Source organism: Ananas comosus, linkage group 15, assembly GCF_001540865.1.
Source record: "Ananas comosus cultivar F153 linkage group 15, ASM154086v1, whole genome shotgun sequence".
Classification (NCBI taxonomy): domain Eukaryota; kingdom Viridiplantae; phylum Streptophyta; class Magnoliopsida; order Poales; family Bromeliaceae; genus Ananas; species Ananas comosus.
Window position 1 is genome coordinate 9,640,751 of NC_033635.1, and position 20,428 is coordinate 9,661,178.

At 38.3% G+C, this 20,428-nt stretch overlaps 1 protein-coding gene across 1 annotated transcript; it reads right to left on the bottom strand.

Annotated features, from left to right (window-relative positions):
* LOC109721125 (putative 3,4-dihydroxy-2-butanone kinase) lies at window positions 11,421–19,739 on the bottom strand. The gene is made up of 14 exons (XM_020248554.1): window positions 19,521–19,739; window positions 18,466–18,539; window positions 18,302–18,365; window positions 16,300–16,412; window positions 16,182–16,229; window positions 15,817–15,888; window positions 15,643–15,732; window positions 14,892–15,065; window positions 14,611–14,694; window positions 13,536–13,591; window positions 12,892–13,022; window positions 12,720–12,812; window positions 11,766–11,845; window positions 11,421–11,646 (listed from the first exon to the last, which is right to left on the bottom strand). Exons 1-14 carry the CDS (start codon window positions 19,558–19,560, stop codon window positions 11,437–11,439), a joined length of 1,329 nt encoding a protein of 442 aa, XP_020104143.1. The 5' UTR covers window positions 19,561–19,739; the 3' UTR covers window positions 11,421–11,436.

The window sequence follows — 20,428 nt, forward strand, 5'->3', positions numbered from 1 at the left end:
GGTAGGACAGGTGGAATAGGGTGAACAGGTGGAGGTGGGACAGGTGGAGCAGATTGAGAGTGGCAAGGTGAAGACCCAGGAAGAAGATGAAGATAGGGCAGGGGTGGATGTCGCCTTGGACGAATCATGATCTTTTAATTGAAAAGTGAGGGTTCTGAAAGCACAATTTTAAAATTGTGGATTTGTTAAAGAGAAGCAAGAAAAGCAAGATATTGAAAATTAAGAAGATTGATACCTGCAGTTCTTTTCTCACCTATNAGCACAATTTTAAAATTGTGGATTTGTTAAAGAGAAGCAAGAAAAGCAAGATATTGAAAATTAAGAAGATTGATACCTGCAGTTCTTTTCTCACCTATAGATAGTAATGATCAGAATTTGCTAATATATAAAATGCATATGAAAGAGAGGAGAAAGAGAGAAAAAAAAATATAAAAAATAATTATAAGCATCATCTATGAACAATTTTTATATAGCATAAAGGTATCCGCAATAAAAAAAAAAATCTTATTATAAGTATCAATGGTGAGTAGGGCTGGGAAATGAGCGAGCTGGCTCGCGTTCGACTCCTGATATTTGGATCGCTCGAATATTTATTATATATTTATTATATATATATAATATGGTCACTCCCGGGGTCCCTTTTTAGTGGAAAACAGCGGAAAAAACGACTAAATTTTTTTTTTATTGAAACACCGATGAACCCCAGAGTAAAATGTCAGATCGCGCCACAAATATAGGAATCCACTGTTACGAGGACAGAGTCTCCCCTGTAATTGCACTCGGGCGTCGCACAAGTTACAAAAGTATCAAACAATATACAACCACAAACCTAAATGACCTCCACCTCTCCTTACTTCATATGTTACCATTGTACCACCGTAGGTTTTTAACAATTCGAATGTTAACAAAAGTCAACGCAAATCCTTTTAAAAACTGTTCCATACGCGAAACTTTTTATCTTTTTGATAACAAGCCTACCACGAGGCGGGTAGCGGAACACCTTATTTACCAACATCCAGAAATTCTTTTTTATTTACCATTCATTGAAAGGTCCACATATTGCATTCGTGAATAAAAAATAGTTGACTACCATAGATTATATACTGACATAAGAGTCCTACTAAATACCCAAAGATAGTAGCTGCATTAAAATAAACCGATAATCTGAGGGTCGGAAAAGCCTCGGACCTGCTTCACGAATCCGATCCTCACGTCTCGTCCCAAAACTCCTCACCGCCTGCAACACCCTGAACAAGAATAGTGGGGGAGGTTGAACCATGTTAACATGTCTTCCCTCCAGTGGGACCGCAATCGAAGAAGGCGAGGCAGTATCACCGCGATCAGGAAAGAGTAAAAACAGTAGGGTCAGGTAAAAATACGTAGCAACGGATAATTGAACGAATTGAGAGTATATATACTAGAAAGCACAACTACGCTACTTGTAATGTACAACTGCAGCATACAAGATAATCAAAGATATAAGTAGCAAGACAACATGTAAAGAAAGAACTAGAAGTATATATGCAACAACGCTATTATAGACTATATTTGCGTCACCGGACGAGAAGTCAAAAGTACCCAATCTAAACGCACGTGTCGTCTCTACGGACCTCAGGCAAAAACGCACTACCTGCTCACACACTGGCATTGTAAACCCATGGCACACAAGAGAACATAGCTGGGCTCCGGTCGGATGACGCACCACCTTTTCGGGAAAAGGAACCACCCTCCTGCGGGGGATCACCGTGGTGTTAGGTGAAACTCGCCCTCACGCCTGTGGCGCATCAATGCGGATATGATCAATAGCAACTTCGGCAAGTCAGCCGACCATCACTTGCCCTCTGGGCTACCGACCGATGTGTTAGGTCGTCATCAAGTAAACAACGCTGAATCCGGACCGAAGATTGGTCAAGGTCACGGAAAGTGACGACGACCAAACACGCAGTACCCGATGCAAATAGGAGAACGACAACACCAGGTCACAAGTATGGTGCATATACGCAATTGCCATTCTTACTTCACCCCTTACAGGATACTACACATATTGAACACCTACAGAGATAAGATTAAAAGATTAGTTCCATAGTTAGATATCTTCGATGGTCACACTTTAAAAGTTACGAAATGCAAGGACAACCGACCGATAGGTCACAGGAGTGTATTCGATATAGTCCAGAACTACCGTCAGCACCAGCCGACAATCCTACCCCTCAGGGTACACCGACCTCAAAGGTCATCGACGACGAGACTCATGAAGCTGACTGACTAGGTCACAAACATACCAAACAGTGGAACAAGGGTGCAAGGCTCAATATACTATGGATAGTAACAACAGAAGAGTAAGGGTAAGAAACCATCACCAAGCGTGCACCACTGTACCGACGTCGGATCGAAGTACCCACCTGTATAAAGCTGAAACGGTCTCGCGAAGGCGGAGACGAAGCGACCGGACCTACGAAGGGTCCACCGGGTTAGAGTCTAACCCACAAACACAATAACACGACCATTCTCACACAAATCCCAAAATCGTAACCCCTCGGAAATCGGTTTCTCAAACGCAACTACCAAATCGGCTGGAAGTCCCGGAAACCGTATCGAAACTCCACCGTCGCTCACCCGTCGTTTCCGAACCCTCGAGAAGACTCGGGTGACCAGACAACAAGGCTCAGCGACGCTACAATCAACCACGAGGCACCGTCGGATGAATTTCGAGTCGAAAACGCGTTCTATCTGCGGATTTCGTTGAAAAACGCTCCGGAAATGGCGATTTGGTTTCCGCAAGGGCTTGGGGCCTTGGGCGATCAGTCCAGAAGTTGTCCTGAGCCCTAACTTGCTGCCAACAGCAGCCACGACGAAGCGAAACGCAAAAGAATCCCTAACGGCACATGAAATCACATTATTTTATGTGATTTCATGGCTCCAACGGGTCGTACCAGCAAACCAGGGATCTACGGAGGGTGCCATCACACTTGTTGCTAGGTTTCAGCATGCCTGGGGCCGTGCTCACCTTTCGGAGCTCTGCCGGCAGCAACTACGCGCGCACGAGCGACGCGAACAACAGCGAACCAGCGCGCACAGCGCGAAGATAGCACATTACTCACTAACCAGGGCACCGTTAACCTAAATGGAGGTGAGCATCGTGTTCAGCATGAGCCCACGATCATCGTGCTCACCTCTAGAGGTGCCAGGGAGTCATCGGATCACCGAAAAAGTGACCGGAACACAAAACTGTAGTGCTGGAACCATAAATGGCTACTCACCGGAGCAGTGGGAGCTAGGGATGGCCGCCGGCGATCGGGCGGCGGGCGCTCCGGCCGGTGATGGGAGCAGCAGGTCGGGGAGGTCCGGGGGAGGTGCTGGCCGGCGGCGGGCAGCAGCCGGTGGCGCGGCGGCGGAGATCGGGCCCGCACACTTCCTCTCGGGTTGGAGCTTGCCGGCGGCGAGGCGGCGACCGGGGGAGGTCGGGGCGGCGATGATCCGGTGCCGGAGACCAAGGGGGAGGTGGTGCTCACCTCAGAGGGCAACGGCGGCGCTCGGGAGTGGCGCGGCTCCAAGGTCGGCCCGCACAGGACCCGAGCGGCGGCGGGAGACCTTGGCGGCGGCCGGCGGCGCGCGGGGACGGCCGGGGACGCGCGCGCCGGGTTGCTGGAGGTCGCCGGGGTCGACAGGGGGGCTTGGCCGCAGGGGAAGTGCGGTCCCAAGGCCCGCAACCTGAGCTCGGCCTGGCTCGGGTCTGGGCAGACCCGGCTGGCTGCAGCCTCTTCCGGCGGCTCCGGCGACGCTCGGGGGTGGCCGGGGCCGGCGGGGGAGGGCGCCGGAGGAAGATCTCGACCAGGGGAAGGTGGTGCTCTGGCTAACAGGCCTCTCCAAGCACCAAGCTTAAGCCGGTGGTGAGGTGGTCCAAGAGAGGAGGAATGTTGGCTGCAGGCTGTTTCCGGCGGCCGGGGCTGCTCGGCGGCGGCCGGAACGCGAGCACGGGCAGGGCAGGGAGGTGCTGGGATGGCAGGGGCGGCTGGGGTCAGCTGGGGGGTTCTAGGGTTAGGGTTTGGTCCAAGAAAACCCTAGATCCACCTATATAAAGGTGTGGAAAACTCGCGGAAAACCCCCTCGAAAGGAATCTATTTAATCCCAGCTCTCAACCAGCAGTCGCACAATGCGCGATAGTCCCTCTGAGTTCGAAGACTCGCAATTCGATGCATAAAATATAGGGCCTTTTCGCGAATGATCCGATTTCTCAAATCAGCCCCTTCGCGGACTTTTCGCGATTCCCGAAGATCCGTCCGTCAGATTTCCGATCGGATCGCACCAGCGCGATCAGCACGACAGAGGCATCGAATCTAGCATTTCGTTTCGCCCGAAAAGGTTTCCGATTTGCGACAAAACCATCCCTCCAAGGTTCCACCAAAACCCGCATATAGACGACTATATGCTAAAACCATTAAACCCCTTTTTCTCGAAATCTGTGCATCCAAATCCAATTCCGTCAGTGCCATTGGTTCCAAAACAGCTGAACCGGTCGAAACGAGCTATTGGACTGATATGAACGGAGTCCGATACGCGCCAGAAGCCAACTCTACTCCGTGGCTTCTCCGGAAAACCGGAGTTACTATTCACTTAAGTGAAAACTAAAAGTCACGTATCTTCTCCATTTTAGCTCATTTTCGCCCGAAACTTGACGAGTGCTTATGTAATTAAATTACACACATAAAATCATCAACAGAGAGTTTAGTAGCACTGTAAAAAATCTCAGTCCTTACATATATATATATATATATATATATATATATAGAGTCCGGCTATGGTGCTTGTAAAAGTACCAAGCAAATATTTGGTGCTTGTAAATTTTTTACCGTCAGATCTACGCCTTTGATCATTTTCACCCGTTAGATTATACTATTTAACCAACCACCCACTCAACCCTAGGAGGCTCACATCATCTTAACCGCACATTCCTTAATCCAAGGGCTAAAAACTTATAAGTACCAATGACTTGGTACTTTTAAAAGTATAGGAGCTCAATTATATATATATATAGGGTCCGGCTACGATACTATTATGAGTACGATCACCCTCGTACTCATAAATTGTTTTCGATGATAGAGCTTCCGAATCGACGATCCACACCGTTAAATGTTATTTATAGCATTTAAAACTTCTAGAAATCAAATTTTATAATTTTTCGACATCATTTACCTTACGATCAAGAGGTCACAAATTTGACAATTTTTAATGACTGGTATGGGATACTTGCTAATTNTTTAACGGTGTAAAAGAATCGAAATTTGTTGAATTTTGATACAAAATTCTATTCACTATATAGATAAAGATCAATAACTCCAATCTTGAATTGAAGGATCTGATCATTCTTTTTTAGGATGTCGTTCGATTTTGACCGTTCATTTTATGCCCACTTGATGGATTTTATTATGATTTGGAAATTTACGAAATTTATTTTCTAGAAGTTTCAAATACTCTAGATCATATTTAATGGAGTGGATCGTCGATTCGGAAGCTCCATCATTGAAAACAACTTATGAGTACGAGGGCTCCAATACTCATAATAGTATAGTAGTCATGGCCATATATATATATATACTATGCTATCGAAAGTATAGAGAATCTGGTGCTTTTGATTTTTTGATTTTTAGATTAACTAATCATTTTTTGAATTAATACAATTATTATCTTGTAGGGACCACTCAATTCTAGGGATATTATTTAATCTTAGGGCGGACCGCAATCGTCCCAACCATATCATTTTTAATCAAATGGTCAAAAATTCGAAAACATCAAATCCTCTATATTTTCGATAACATAGTAATTCTACACTATAAATATATAAATATAATATATTTTAATTATATATAGGCTGAGTGAATAATCTGAGTTTAGTTAAAATTGGGCCAATATTGTTGGCCCATAAAAACAAACCCAATAGATAAATAAAAGAGCAAAAATTTACTTAATTTATACAATTTTTCTTTCTTTCTTTTTTTCACAGAGTTCTAATTTTTCAATATGTTTCTCTCTTTCTCTTTTTCTATCTCTCACCCTATGTGACCAAACCGGAAGGCCCTCCAAGTTACCAAGTAGCAGCATATACCTGTCGTTGCCTATCTTGCTATTAATTGTATGCTTGAGAAAATATACAGAATATTTTTAAAGTAAAAAATTATTATTCATATAAAATTTTAATTTTAGTTATATATGATTGGATAGTTTAATCCAATATTTATCTATATAATTTATTTATTTTTGACTGCATAAATAAAATGAATAATATGGAGATTGAAGCGCGGAAAGACATGTAAGGCTGAAAAGATTAGATATTCAACTCATAAATTTATTTTTTCATATTATAACTATAATTTATATAATTATTTTATTACTTTGAATATTAGATATATTTTTGTAATCAAATTATAGATAATGTTCTATACAAATTAAACTATTGATCGTATGATGTTGAGAATTTCAAGCGGCTCGTGTTTAGGGCTCGAGCTCGTCGACTCGAAATTAGGCTCGCTCGAGCTCGGCTCGAATTAATTTCAATCCAAGCTTGAGCTTAAATTTAGGCTCGAAATTAATTTTAAGCCGAATTTGAGCCGAGATAAGCTCGCTCGAGCTCGGCTCATTTCCACCCCTAATGGTGAGAAATAAGATTTAAAGATTCAAAATGAGAAATTGAGATTTAAATAATGGCCAAGTGATTTTCACTATAAAATTTAAGAAGGCCAATAAAATTCATTAAAGGCTATATTTTATGCGTTAAGAAGTTCAAAAAATCTAATACGTATAACTTATAACGGAAGCTAATTAAGACCACTAAATAAGTTTTTGAATCAGTTTTTATTTGTTACATAAATGAGAAAGAGAATAGACAGGCTATGTCAAAGAAAAAAAAGACGAAAAATGGTAAAATAATGTGGTTGTACCACGTCAGCTATAGATATCAGGGATTAATATAGAGGTATAGAAAGGCTATTTTTTATGCGTTAAGAAGTTCAAAAAATCCAATATAACTTATAACGGAAGCAAATTAAGACCACTAAATGAGTCTTTGAATCAGTTTTTATTTGTTATATAAATGAGAGAGAGAATAGACAGGCTATGTCAAAGAAAAAAAAAATTGTAAAAAAATGTGGTTGTCCACATCAGCTATAGATATAAAAAATATTTAGTATGCTTGTTTTTTTTTTTTTTTGAGAGAGAGATAGTTAGCACGCTATCCGCTTCATTTATTTCATTTAAAAATAAACTTAGCTGGAAATGTGAATCAACTAGGATTCGAACTTAAGATCTCGGGTACCAACCACCAAGCATTTTGCCACTTGCTCTAGGGACGGTCAGTATATTTAGTATGTTTGTTACTCTCAAGAATTGTGATTATATAAATATTCAAGAAATATGACTCTAGTTATGCTGTTTTACGAGAGTTCAAATGTCAAAAAACTATTTGATATGCTCATAGGCCGTCCGTGCAAAAATTGACAACCAGTTCCTATGGGAAGCTAGCGGAGCGCTGGAACAACACAAGAATGGCATCATCTGGATGAGCTAGAACCAATTTTGACCCTTTTTTTGCTGCTGGTTGCTGGGATCTATCACTACAACAGAATTAGATTATACGGACATATGTTTGAGACACTTTTATGTAAGTGTCCTATTTATATCAAAACTTGAAAAAAAAAAAATCTGCTAATGGCTAAGTATAAAGCCAAATCCAACCAAAAATAAAATATTACTCTACTCAACCCACCCTACCCAGCCCATTCGGCCCGATTACAAACAAAAAAGAAAAAAAAAAATCGATTACCATCATTTTTTTTTCCCTTACTCAATCTACTGAAATTCTAGATGAAAATCCCTTCCCTCTCGTCCTCCTCCGCCACCGTAGCCAATGAGGTAGAGTTTCGACGGTTGTTAAATACTTAAATAAATATTTGTAAATTAGCAGCACTCTTTTTAAGTTATAGCGACACTTTTTAACTGTAACCATATACCTAGCGACCCCACATATAGTGACACTTTTCAAAAGTGTCGGTAATTTAGCCAGCAACACTTTTTTTGATATATACCAACATTTAAAAGTATCGCTATAGACCGTTTTTATTGTAATGTTATATGGAACGAGCGAAACAAGAGAATTTTCAATAATCACCTTTGTCAAAGTGAAGTCCTGGGCTACTATTAGTAGCAAAATCCCATTGTTGCTACCAGTTTTTTAGCCTTTAAATCAACTCTTTTTATTATTTTCAACCATTGGATTAAATACTATAATCCAGTGGGGACCACTCAACCCTAGGGGGACCATTCAACTCTAATTGACTATTATCATCCTAACCTACAATTTTTCATCTAAGGGTTAAAAATTTGATAGTAAAATGAGTGTTTTACTATTAATAGTATTCCAGCCTAATTATATATATATATATATATATATATATATATATATATATATATAGAGAGAGATATATATATATATATATATCGAGAGAGAGAGAGAGAGAGAGAGTAGGTCTCCGTGCTCCTAAGTCGTTTTTGATGATGGAGCTTCCAAATCGACGATCGGCTCCGTTAGACTTGATCTAGCGTATTTGAACTATCTAGAAAATAATTTTGTGATTTTTCGATATCATTTTCCTAGAGATCGAAAGGGTTCAAAATCAACGGGATAGAAGTATTCAAATCAGATGAAATTTTGATAGAAAATTTTTTATACTATTTACAGGAAGATCAATATGTTTGATCAAAAATTTTAATACTATATCACCACTTTTTATGAGATTTTTATTTTCAGCCGTTGATTTTGAACCCTTTCGATCGTTAGGTAAATAATATCAAAAAGTCACAAAATTTATTTTCTAGATAGATCAAGTCTAACAGAGCCGATCGTCGATTCGCAAGCTCCATCATCGAAAACGGCTCAGGAGCACGAAGGCCTCCATGCTCCTAATAGCACACAAGACCTACTCCATATATATATATATANTATATATATATAGAGTAAGGCTACTATGCTAAGGCTACTATGCTATCGGAAGCACGGAGTCTTCCATGCTTCCAACTCATTTTCGATGTTGCGACTTTCGAATCATCGATCGGCTCCGTTAAACTTAATCTAGAGTATTTGAAGTATCTAGAAAATAAATTATGATATTTTTCGATATTATTTACCTAGTGAACCAAGGGGCTCAAAATCAACGGCTGAAAATAAAAATCTTACAAAACGTGATAATATGACATTAAAATTTTAGATCAAAAATATTGATCTTGTTTTATATAATATAAAAAATTTTCTATCAAAATTTCAGGCAATTTGGATTTTTCTACACCGTTAAACTTACAAACGGCTCACTATGGCTATTAAAATTATTGATTTTGAGCCCCTTTGATCACTATATATATATATATATATATATATATATCATCCAGCGTCGCTTACTATTTACTAATTAGAAGACCAGTAATTATAAGCACAAATAGTATGTTTGATATAGGATGACTTTTATTGGTAGAAACCCCAAAGTTGGTAGAAGCTAGGGACGATGGGTTGAAATCAAAGCAGATCGAGCATCAAGCACAATTAAGCAGAGGCCCCTAGCTAGCTATAGAAGTGCTGTGTGTGTGTGTGTGTGTGTGGAGATCTGGAGATGGAGTAAAATGGCACAACCCGCGTGCACGACAGCGCATGGTACAGGTGTAGGCCTGCGGGTCTCGGCTTAATTACCAACCTGATTACTGATCAAAAGCTAACTTGCTATTGGGGTCATCGTAGAGTGTTGGTTCGGTGCTCTATCTATATATAAGGGACACGATCGAGTACTACGGTTAGAAAGGCCCAACCATGACCCGAGATCAGTTTTGAGTCCCAGCTGCAGAAAGATCTCCATTATTGGGAGGCCTGAGAACGGTGGGTTTTTCTTTTATAATTCTTGCACCACTCAGCACACTGAAGCTAGGGGATCTTTAAAAAATAAAAAAAATAAAAAATCAGCAGAGTGAAGAATTACATGCATGTGCAACAAAAAGAACTCAAACAGATTCTGGCACGGAGAAAACTTTAAGATCATCGTATCATTATGCTCCATCATGCGCGAACCACGATATGAATCTTAGGTGTAAAGGCACTCTTAAGTCACTAAATCATGGCATTAACAATACATTATGCACGTTCATCTCATCTTAACTACCAGAAAACTCTAATTTTCAACCCTTTCTTAGGCAGGTTGTTATAATTTCTTATTAACATCTCAACTACCAGAAAATCCTAATTCTCAATCCTTTCTTGGACAAGTTGTATATATTCTCTTTTAGGGCCCATTTGGCATAGCTTCTCTTTTGGGGCGCGCATAGAGTCATTAAAGTTTTCGACATCGACCAGTCCACATGTATTTTAAAGACAAAGCGACCATATCAGTCTTTTCCAGCTTAGTCATTTTCTCCAAATAAAATAAACAATTTCGTAGGTAGAACGCTTTTATGTTGAAAAATCATTATAGGTCGGATCTTGAAATGTACTGAAAGCAAATTCTTAGATGATAATCATAATAGAAAATCTTTATAACGCATCATTTATTTGTTTATAACTCGTTCTAAGATTCAAATATGCTTACCACCACTGTCTAGTGTAGTTTGTTGGAATCTTAGTTGCTAAGTCTGATGCGTTCAATATCTCCCTAGTCGTTATAACTAGTTTCCTAGGTTTAAAAAGACAAAAATCCTAATTTACTTAAAATCTATTTGGGCCTTTGTGTTCTCTCTTTTGGGGCATCTTGGGCCGGTCCTTTATGGACTTTTTTTCTTACGTTGGGTGAGAAATACTGTAAAAATTATTTCAGAAAATAATTTTAATTTTTTAACAATATATCTAAAAAATATTATAATTATAAAATAATTTTTTTAAAAAAATAATTATAAAATTAGCCTTAAACTATAAACGAAACACCATTTTCGTAAAAATATTAAAATTGATAAAAAGTGATGAATAATTTATCATCCATTCTTACTTATTCACTGTTTAGACTTATTTTTATAAATAAAAATTTTAGTCCTCTATTTTTGAGAATAATAAAAAAAAACAGTTAATTTCACACAGATCTTTGCAAATATAATGAATTAGAAATATGAATTAAAAGTGATGAATAATTTATCATCCATTCTTAATTATTCACTGTTTAGACTTATTTTTATAAATAAAAATTTTAATCCTCTATTTTTGAGAATAATAAAAAAACAGTTAATTTCATACAGATCCTTGCACATATAATGAATTAGAAATATGAATTAGAAATACATTCCTACGAAGTTCAACATTCATACAGTGAATATAGTGAATTAGATGACCTACATCCGATCGCTGATAGAAATGTATCAATTCTAGTAGAGAATTTACATTGAGTTTACAATTGAAAAAAAAAAAAAAAAAAAAAAATCTTACCTATGGTATAGATCCTTATGGATCTCCAATGTCCCCTCTGCCCTAAATTTATTCAGGCATTTGGTGCACTTATACGTCAAATTTCTATGGATTTTATTATGGTCCTCGAATGAATTGATAGGGAAGTATAGCCGCTTGCTGTTATTTTCGAGTTTGCAAGTAAAGCAGTATACCATTCGGTCTCTGTACAGGGGAATCAAGTTATCCTGCATTATATAAAAAAAGAAAAAAATATATTAGATTAATAACGATATTAAATCTATACGAAAAAGAAAAATAACTTCGATTAGATCGAAAGAAATTAAACCGAAACAAAATTTTTTACCTTGTCACGGTCACTCCTTGTGGAACCAGATGCAGGAACTGGAACAGGAATTTCTGCAATTTTTGCAGGTGGGCGATCTCCTACAAGTCAGTGATGAATACCATAATACCATTAGTCAACGCAACAACCTACCAAACAAAGAAAATTTGTACTACGTGGGACAGCTGTTGTCGTTTGAGGATGTCTAATACTATTATCCACTTATAGTCGCATCTCTCCATGAAAAGGTTTAAATGCAAAGATCATACTTATATAAAAAATCAACATCATAGTATGCCAAACAGAAAAATTAAAATATTAATTACTTCAGCAAGAAAGATACACTAACCAAGTGCATTAATTACTTCAACAAGATGATAAAAGTACATATGGCCCTATATAGATTAAAAGAATTCTTGCAATTAATGTGGTTTTAAAAAAAAAGGGCAACGAACAACTAGATGTTCAAGAAAAAATAAATGAAATATTAATCACATCTTGAAAAAAAATTCTTAAACCCGAAGAAATATTACAAAAGTGTATAAAATTTTTGGCATGTCTATAAATTGCTCCATGTAAAAGTTAATATACGTGAGAAAGAGCCTCAAGAGTCGTTTAAAAAAAAAGAAGGTTATTTACAAAATTCATCAGTTTAATGTTACAAGGAATTCAGAGAAAAATCCTAAGGTCCGAGAACCGATCTACAATACAAAGCATTCTATACTTCATCAGCCAACCCCGATCTTGAAAGCATTAAATAACCAATTATCTCATATAAACATTTTGTATTTTCTTGTCTAGAGAAGCTCATCCTGTATACTATATGTATGTTATACCTAACAGCAAGATATAGCAAGATATCAATTATCAACAACAATTCAGCAATTTTAGGTGTGTTACAAGTAGATGGACTTAGTGGAACATATTTTATCGCAGCTTATCGAACTTGATAATTTAGTTAGATTGCTTCATTACCTTCGACACCAACAGGCCAATATGGAGCCTTCGTTGGGGCATCTAGACGCTGCAAAATATCCTCATCTGACTTCATAATAGATATAGAAAATCCTGTACCAAAGCAGCTTCATGATCCAATTAGTAAAAAGAGGTTTTCTAAGTACGCCAAAAGCTTCTTGAGTGAACTGACCAGCCATATCAAGTGAGGTCATAAATGTGCCAGTGTAAACTCTGTCAACAGCAACTCCATGTTCCAGCTGCAGCTCAGGAATTGCCTTTCTGGCTGCAATCATTAGCTCCATCAGCGGAGTAGAACCCAATCTGTTTAACGTGACAATAAAGACAAGTTAGCACAAATGTTCTTTCAACGTGTTCATTGCTTTTTGTTTCTAAACATTAATAATGATATTCCTTATTAAATATTATTATGAGGATACTATGTTCACCTACAAGGTGAATCATCATATTGTAAGAAAACTACAGTTGAGGCCATATATAGTGTGTAGTTATAGACACCTTCCCATGGTTCCTATTGACCAATCACCACATGTCACTTAAAGCATATGAAAAGAGTTTTGCTGACCAAAAAAGTTATGCATCCAAACAGGCCCCTAGGTTGTTATAATAACTTGCCAATCAATCCTCTGCAAAACTACTCTTCACCCTAATTTACATATATTTTAATTGGCACAAGTAAGCTCGTTATCGAAAGAGCAAAATCTTGACAGAAGATATAGATTTCCTTCTCATCAAAATAGATTAACAATCTTCATTCTTCAACTTGCAAAGTTAAATCAAATTGCAAAACAGGAAAAATTAGGAAACAGTATTTACCCGTTAATCATGAGAACCACTCTGCTTCCTCTTGTAATAGGAACATACTGAGTTTCCTGCAAGCAGTTGAAACCATTTGCGAAGGAATTGGGACATATATATACGAGAGGACAAGTTACAAATAACACAAATATTATAACATGATAAAGTGTATCTACTGGTTTTTCCACAAAATCTCTGCATATATATAGAGGTTAATCACATCTTGAAGTCACATACTAGTTGCTTCCCCATGGCAACATAGTCCAACTATTACTGGAAAATATCAGTTACCTTGAATTCGGAAAGTTGAAATAAATTTCACTTGCTAAAATAACCCAGTTCTTGATAAAAAGAACATTCAAAAGGCCAGTAAGGAGGATTGAAATGGCAATTTCACTAAATGGAGTTGGTAATGCAGAATTATCTAAAGAACATTCAGACCCTGTTCTTGATAAAACAACAAATATAAAGGGTATTGATTCTTCTTTGTTCTTTTTCCCTATGCATGGCTTGCATAAGTCAAAATCATGTAATCTTATGCTAACAAGGTAACACGTAAATTTTAGAGGCTACGCACTACAATGTAGAATCAACCATGCAGAGTCACCTTCAGACATTATTTAGCTACTTTCAACATAGTGATATGCTGATTTAGCTCGTACCTTGTTTGATATGTAATAAAAAGATAGGGAGGTACTGTTATATGATCCTGCTGTATGTAATGCATAGCAATTTCGGCAAGTTTAAACTCGGTATTTAAGGCAAAGACAACATTTACCATATATTGTAAGAGGACAAATCTGTCACTGCATTTTTTGTCGCATTGACAAAAATCCCACAGGAAAGATGAAATAGTTACAGTTTCTCAAGTTAATACCTTACATCAAGTTACAAAAAAAATTAATAAATAAAAAATCAGCAGAAAATTGAAAAAACGTAACTAGCATGAAAAGGGAAAAAGAAAGCTCACTTGCATGCATATATAGGTTCATCTCTTAATTTATTATTTATCATCCAGTTGATAAACTAAAACAGTACCAAGTTAACGCAACATCAAAAGAACTAACAAAACATCAAAGCCAAGGACTTGTACCTGTGACAATATCTGCTTGAGAACATGAGATACAATTACATCAACAGGTTGGAGCTCAACAAAAGCAGCGCCTGGTTCCCCATGCTGAAAAGGCCAATTACTTTTCTTAAACCTTATTTGTGCAAATAAATGTAAGGCTCATTAAAATGCATTCCAAATAAGAAGAAGCAACTGATAAAAAAGAGGCTTACAAGTAACTAATACAACATAACCTAGATGAAGAGTAGAACCGGTGTCCAATTAATGCAATTAGCAACATCTAAAATCATGTAGTAACTTACGATTCCAAGACCAAGCTCCATCAGTTCTGGACCTAGATAATCCGAAGTAACCTGGCCAGGCAATGTGCACACTGACAAAGCAACACCCATTGTTCCCACCATTTCGGATGCATGCTTTGCTTCTGCAGCAACATCAGCAAGTGATAAGCCAGCGTCAGCAGCAGCCCCAGCAACCTACCAATTAAAGCAGATACAAAATAAGAGACAAACAAAAGGATCCGCTTATCATGCTTTAAAATCAAGTACAATATGTATGAATATGGCTTTGAACATTTCAACACGTAATCGGCAACAGATTGCACAGAAAAAGGTAAAACATACAGCCTTATCTGAACTGTAGTGCATCTAAAATGGCTACAGAGCGCTTAAAGATTTGACTGTACTGCCTCACTTTTCATTCCGTATGATTATAGAAAAAGCCTTTCAAGTTCAGTTAGATCATAACAGATTCCGCCCAAAAAGTCATAGAATATTAGTCAAGTAACGGAAACTTCCAATTACATTACATAATATTCTGTCAAAAAATTTCAAAATGCTATCACATGTTTATGGTTAGGTAGTTCAATCAAAACTATTAAATGATTAGGTAGTAAAAGCAAAATTTAAAGTTCAGATAGTCATTTTGAAATGTTCTGTTGTTCAGGTAAGGTCAGTACATTTTACCAAAGAAAAGAGTTCTTCATGTTTCCAACCTACAGCGACTGAAATAGGCTATGCTCATAAGTTAATTATAAGCACCAAGAATATGCACCTTGTTAACAAGCACAGTTCCAGCCAGACCTCTTCTCCCAGCTATGCCATGTGGTGGCGGCAGAGCACAGTCATCCCCCACAATAACCATCTGCAGGAATCAAAACATTACAAAACCTAACAATATTATTTTAATGAATATTTACTTTTGATCAAGACACCAGATAGTAAATACCTCCACATCATAGCCTTCAGATTTTGCTTGCTCAGCTGCCAAACCAAAATTGAGCCGATCACCGGTGTAGTTCTGTTAACATTCAAAATCAAACCTCTTGAGAAGAAAAGAACTTACATAAGCTAGCAGGCAGAAGCTATAAAGAAAGATATACTCAGATGACTTATCAATATTTTTCTTGCATTTAAAGGATAATTAAAGAAAATAGCATTTTTCAACTATTCCGTGAACATTGTAAGGGCACCAAAACAAGAGTTACGTAAAGGTTCAACCCCCTCACCCCTCCCGCCTCCCCCACTCCCCAAAGAAAAAAGCACATTGAAACAGTCAGATTTGACTAGCATAAATAAAGGATAACATAGTACCATGACAATCAGAAGGCATCCTTTAGGACCTGTTACAGCTCGAATAGCCTAAAATGCTATGGTGTCAGCACAAGTAACAAATAATTGAACTGAAAAATGAGTACCAAATGAACCATACAGCTAAAATAGAATCAGCAAGTGGAGATGTGAAAATATCTCCGGAGACGGCTGCTGTCAACATCCCTGGCCCAACAAATCCAGCATGAGCAGGCTCATGACCACTTCCACCTCCTACGTAGAAGAATGCACAGTTAAAGCAAGTATGACTACCACAAAAAAAAAAGAAAATAAAAGCAGAGGGGAAAAAAGTAAGACTAGTTAATAAGTTACCACAGGCTAGCGTCAACCAACTGAGATTTGGAAAACAACTAAGACACTAACTGGCGTTATTTTCGAATCTAAGGGTATCAGAAATTTCTGATTGATTCAACTCCAATCCTCGAATTCTGTGTAATCAAAAGTTGGCCTACTTGTACAAAAGATTGCTCGACATAAAGAGAGCTCATATGGATGAGGTGGTTGTCAGTTGTCACTGTACAGCCTGGAAAAGGCCAGAGTAAAGGACCATTTGGAAATGAAGATTAAATAAAGGTCTTATACTCTTATTGGAGCACCCAAATACTGATCCACACGTTGATCAACTTCAGAGAGTTAAATACAAAAAGAGTATTTTGGTTTGGGTCAATGGGGCTTAATCTACAGAATATCAAAGTAGAGATAATACAGACTATGCCTTCTCCAGTACAGCCCCATTTTGAAAAGAATTAAATACAGAAAAAATTGATATCACCAATATATTAGTAGATGTCTTTGGTGTCAATGAGCAATAATCCATTCTACATATTAAAAGACAGGACATCGGGGTCAGACGTCGATCACAAAGCCTAGGCTTGAACGCTTGAGCAAGGACACTTGTATGAGGGTAAAAAAGACCTTTCTTATCTTCTACTTCAATTAAATCACATGAACATGCCACAATCAGATAAACATCAACTCCCAATTCTTAAATTAGAGCATTATTTGACTATGGCAAATGGGTTCAAAGTCCATAGGAAACATTATAGAAACATAAACACTCTATAGATAACTATAACTAACCTGAAAAGGCAATTTAATTAGAGGAAATATCACTACAATATGTATGCAAACCGTGATCGCCTACTCATAATTAAGCAAACTATATGATTAGTCTTGTTTATTTGCATGCAGTAGCCATCTTGGCACAAATTGGTTGCGGAGTCACGTGGCTATCCCATGGTTCAACTGGCCTAAGTAAAGCATCGCCTGGTCCATGTTGGCTCAGATTGTCTAGTTGGTCGCTAGATAACCGCCCAAAACCACTACAGAAGAACTAGGCCAAAGGACAAGTTCAATGTCTGAAGGACAAGAAAGGCAACATGTGAAAAGAAAATCATGTATGAATAGCATGTAGGTTTAAATTGGGGTTCGTAGCTTGTGAAAATCCTAAACCTACTAAAGTGCCCAGTATAATACTAGTCAATATATATATATCTTTCATACCAGTTGTTTTCTTCCAAATGATATGGCACTTTCGGCAACTTCGTTTTCTCACTTACTCCTTACGGAAAGATATAAAATCCTCATAACCTTGCAAGGAGTTGCATCATACAATAGGGTGCGAGTCAGTAGGGCCAAATTTTCCAGTAGGGAGTGGTATTTACGAAATCCCATTTAGCCTAATCTGATACCGATTTCCTTAAATGAAAATATATACGTCGTAAGTGTGCGTGACGTCGTAAGTGTGCGTAAGCATGCGCACGTACTGTGCATACACACGCATGAACACGTACTGTGCATACAGACGCATGCATGTTTGTGTGCACACATGCATCGAGACCTGCATGTGGCACTTATCTTGTTTTCCAAAACAAAATTGTGTACTACATGTGGGCGGACATGCGGTGCCGATAGGCGGGTGAATCTATGTGCATATTTACACAGACAGGAGTAAGCGTGCACAGCGTATGTATTTCATCATACCATTTTTTACATTTCATAGGTATCTAAACACATCGAATGCCCTATTAATTGACCACCTATGCCGACTGTTCTAAATGGGATCACGACAAGAACCGAAAGCATAACTACAATGTCGTCACCTGATATGACCGCAACCTTCTCATACGTCCTGGTCGACACGTCAGCACGCAAGACAACCTTAATCTGCAATCCGTCACACCAAATGATACATCGTTGATCAAGACTCCAAAAGCAAAAGTGACCAAATCGCTCAGAAAAGGCAATTATTGGCCATTAATATTACCTGCGGAAAGCCATCCAAGTATTGCAAACGTGGATACGTCTCCACCAAGCCCTCAATGAACTCAGTCACGACATCTGAATGCAAAAATATTAAGTGAATCTCACTGAACATTGCATGATAAAAAGTACGCCGAAAAAGCCGAAAATGCTCATCAGTGAGGTACTATATCTCCAATACGATATGAAATTAATTCAGCAATGCATCAACAGCTACGCAGCAGGTAAGATGCTTGATCAGGAAACACAGTATCAAAGAATCGAAAATCTCCATAAAACAAGATGAAAGTGAGGAAATGAAGCAAACGAACCAAAACGACATCTCCAACGAATCCCACAGCAAATTGCATATAGCAAGAACACTGGACAAACCGGGAATTCTCATCAGCATAACACCATATCTCTACTCTGCTATGAATTAAACTCAGCATTGCATCAACAGATATGCAGCAGCCAAGGTACTTGACCCAGAAATCAAAGTAATCAAATCCGGCACAAAAAAAATCGATAAATTAACTAAAAATAATCTAAAATCTTCATAAAATACGCACAAAAAGAGCTGACATAAATAGAAAGAACCAAGAAGCACATTAAATAACGTAAGAACACCGAAAAAAAAATCAAGAAATTCGCTGAAAAAACAGAAATTCCCATCAGCATAACACCATATTTTTCCTCTAGTTCGAATTTAACTCGCATTCCATGAATAGACACACGCAGCAAGCACGATGCTTGATCAAGAAACACAGTAATCAAATCTCACAGAAACGAATAACTATGCCATTTCTCTACTCCACCAATTTAACTCAGCAGCGCATCAACAGATACGCAGCAACAAACATACTCGATCAAGAAAACCAGTAATCAAATCTCAGATGAGAAATAAACAAAAGATAAAACCAAAAATAATAAAAAAAAAACACGCATCGAGATCGCCGAAACGAAGCAAGAAACCCACCTTAAGACCGACCACACTATGGTCGAATACGATCAAGAACCACAAACCCCGCAACTCGGGCTCAAAACATATAAAACATCAGAAAAAAGACGAGAGGAGACCATTGGGATCGTTGACGAGCTTCTTCCCCTGGTACGCCATGGCGGATTCTCCGGATTTCGCGATCGATTCCTCCCCCGATCACGCGAAATCCCGTCGCATTGGCGGAGGAGAAGGACGCGATCGATCGATCGGTCGGATCCGATCGCGCCGCGGAGGGGATTCGGAGCAAACCCTAGTCCCCGACGAAGAGAGAGAGAGAAGAGAGAGAGAGGGGAAATGGTAGAGAGCGAGAGAGAGAGCGGGAAGAGTAGAGAGAGAGAGAGCGGGAGGAGCAGAGAGAGAGAGAGAGAGGGGCGCTTGCTCTTATATAGGCTTTGTGAAAATGTATCGAGACCCCCCTCAACTATAGAGTTATTCTAAACAAGCCGTCTCCACTATAATTCTTTTCACTAAGACCCCTGAACTTCTAGTTAATTATAATAAACTTTATTTTTGAGAAAATATAATAAACTTATTTTGATGAAAAGAATTTTAGAAATTATACTAAATTTCTTTCTTGATTTTACCGAATTTAAACTTGAGTGGTCCTAATTTTTTTAAAAAAATTTAAAGTTGACTACGCTACTTCAGAAACGAATGTAGTTGAGGAGTTCTTAGTTGAGGGGGTCTCCGTACATTTTTATGTACCTCTCTTTTTGTCTCTCCAGTGTTTTGTAATGATTTTATTTTGTGACGAGGGGCTTTTGGTAAAGATTCCTCCTGTCCGAGTAAACAAAAAATAAATAATGTGAATTTACGAAAATGCCCTTGGCGTCCACGGGAAGCTACGGTTCTGCCCGTTTGAGCTTAGACAAACGGGATAAGAATTAAGAAGGGGTAAATTGCACTATTAACCCTACATGTTTAGTAAATATTTGTTTGCTCCTCACTGTCTCAAGTTATATATTTAGCTTCCTGATCTTCTCCT

Excerpts from the sequence above, each read along its gene's own strand:
- LOC109721125 (XM_020248554.1), bottom strand. The coding sequence starts at position 19,560 with ATGGCGTACCAGGGGAAGAAGCTCGTCAACGATCCCAATG. Across the intron at positions 18,540-19,520 it reads GCTCGTCAACGATCCCAATG|ATGTCGTGACTGAGTTCATT; the intron begins GTCTCCTCTCGT and ends TTTTGCATTCAG. Across the intron at positions 16,413-18,301 it reads GAAGGTTGCGGTCATATCAG|GAGGTGGAAGTGGTCATGAG; the intron begins GTGACGACATTG and ends TCTTCTACGTAG.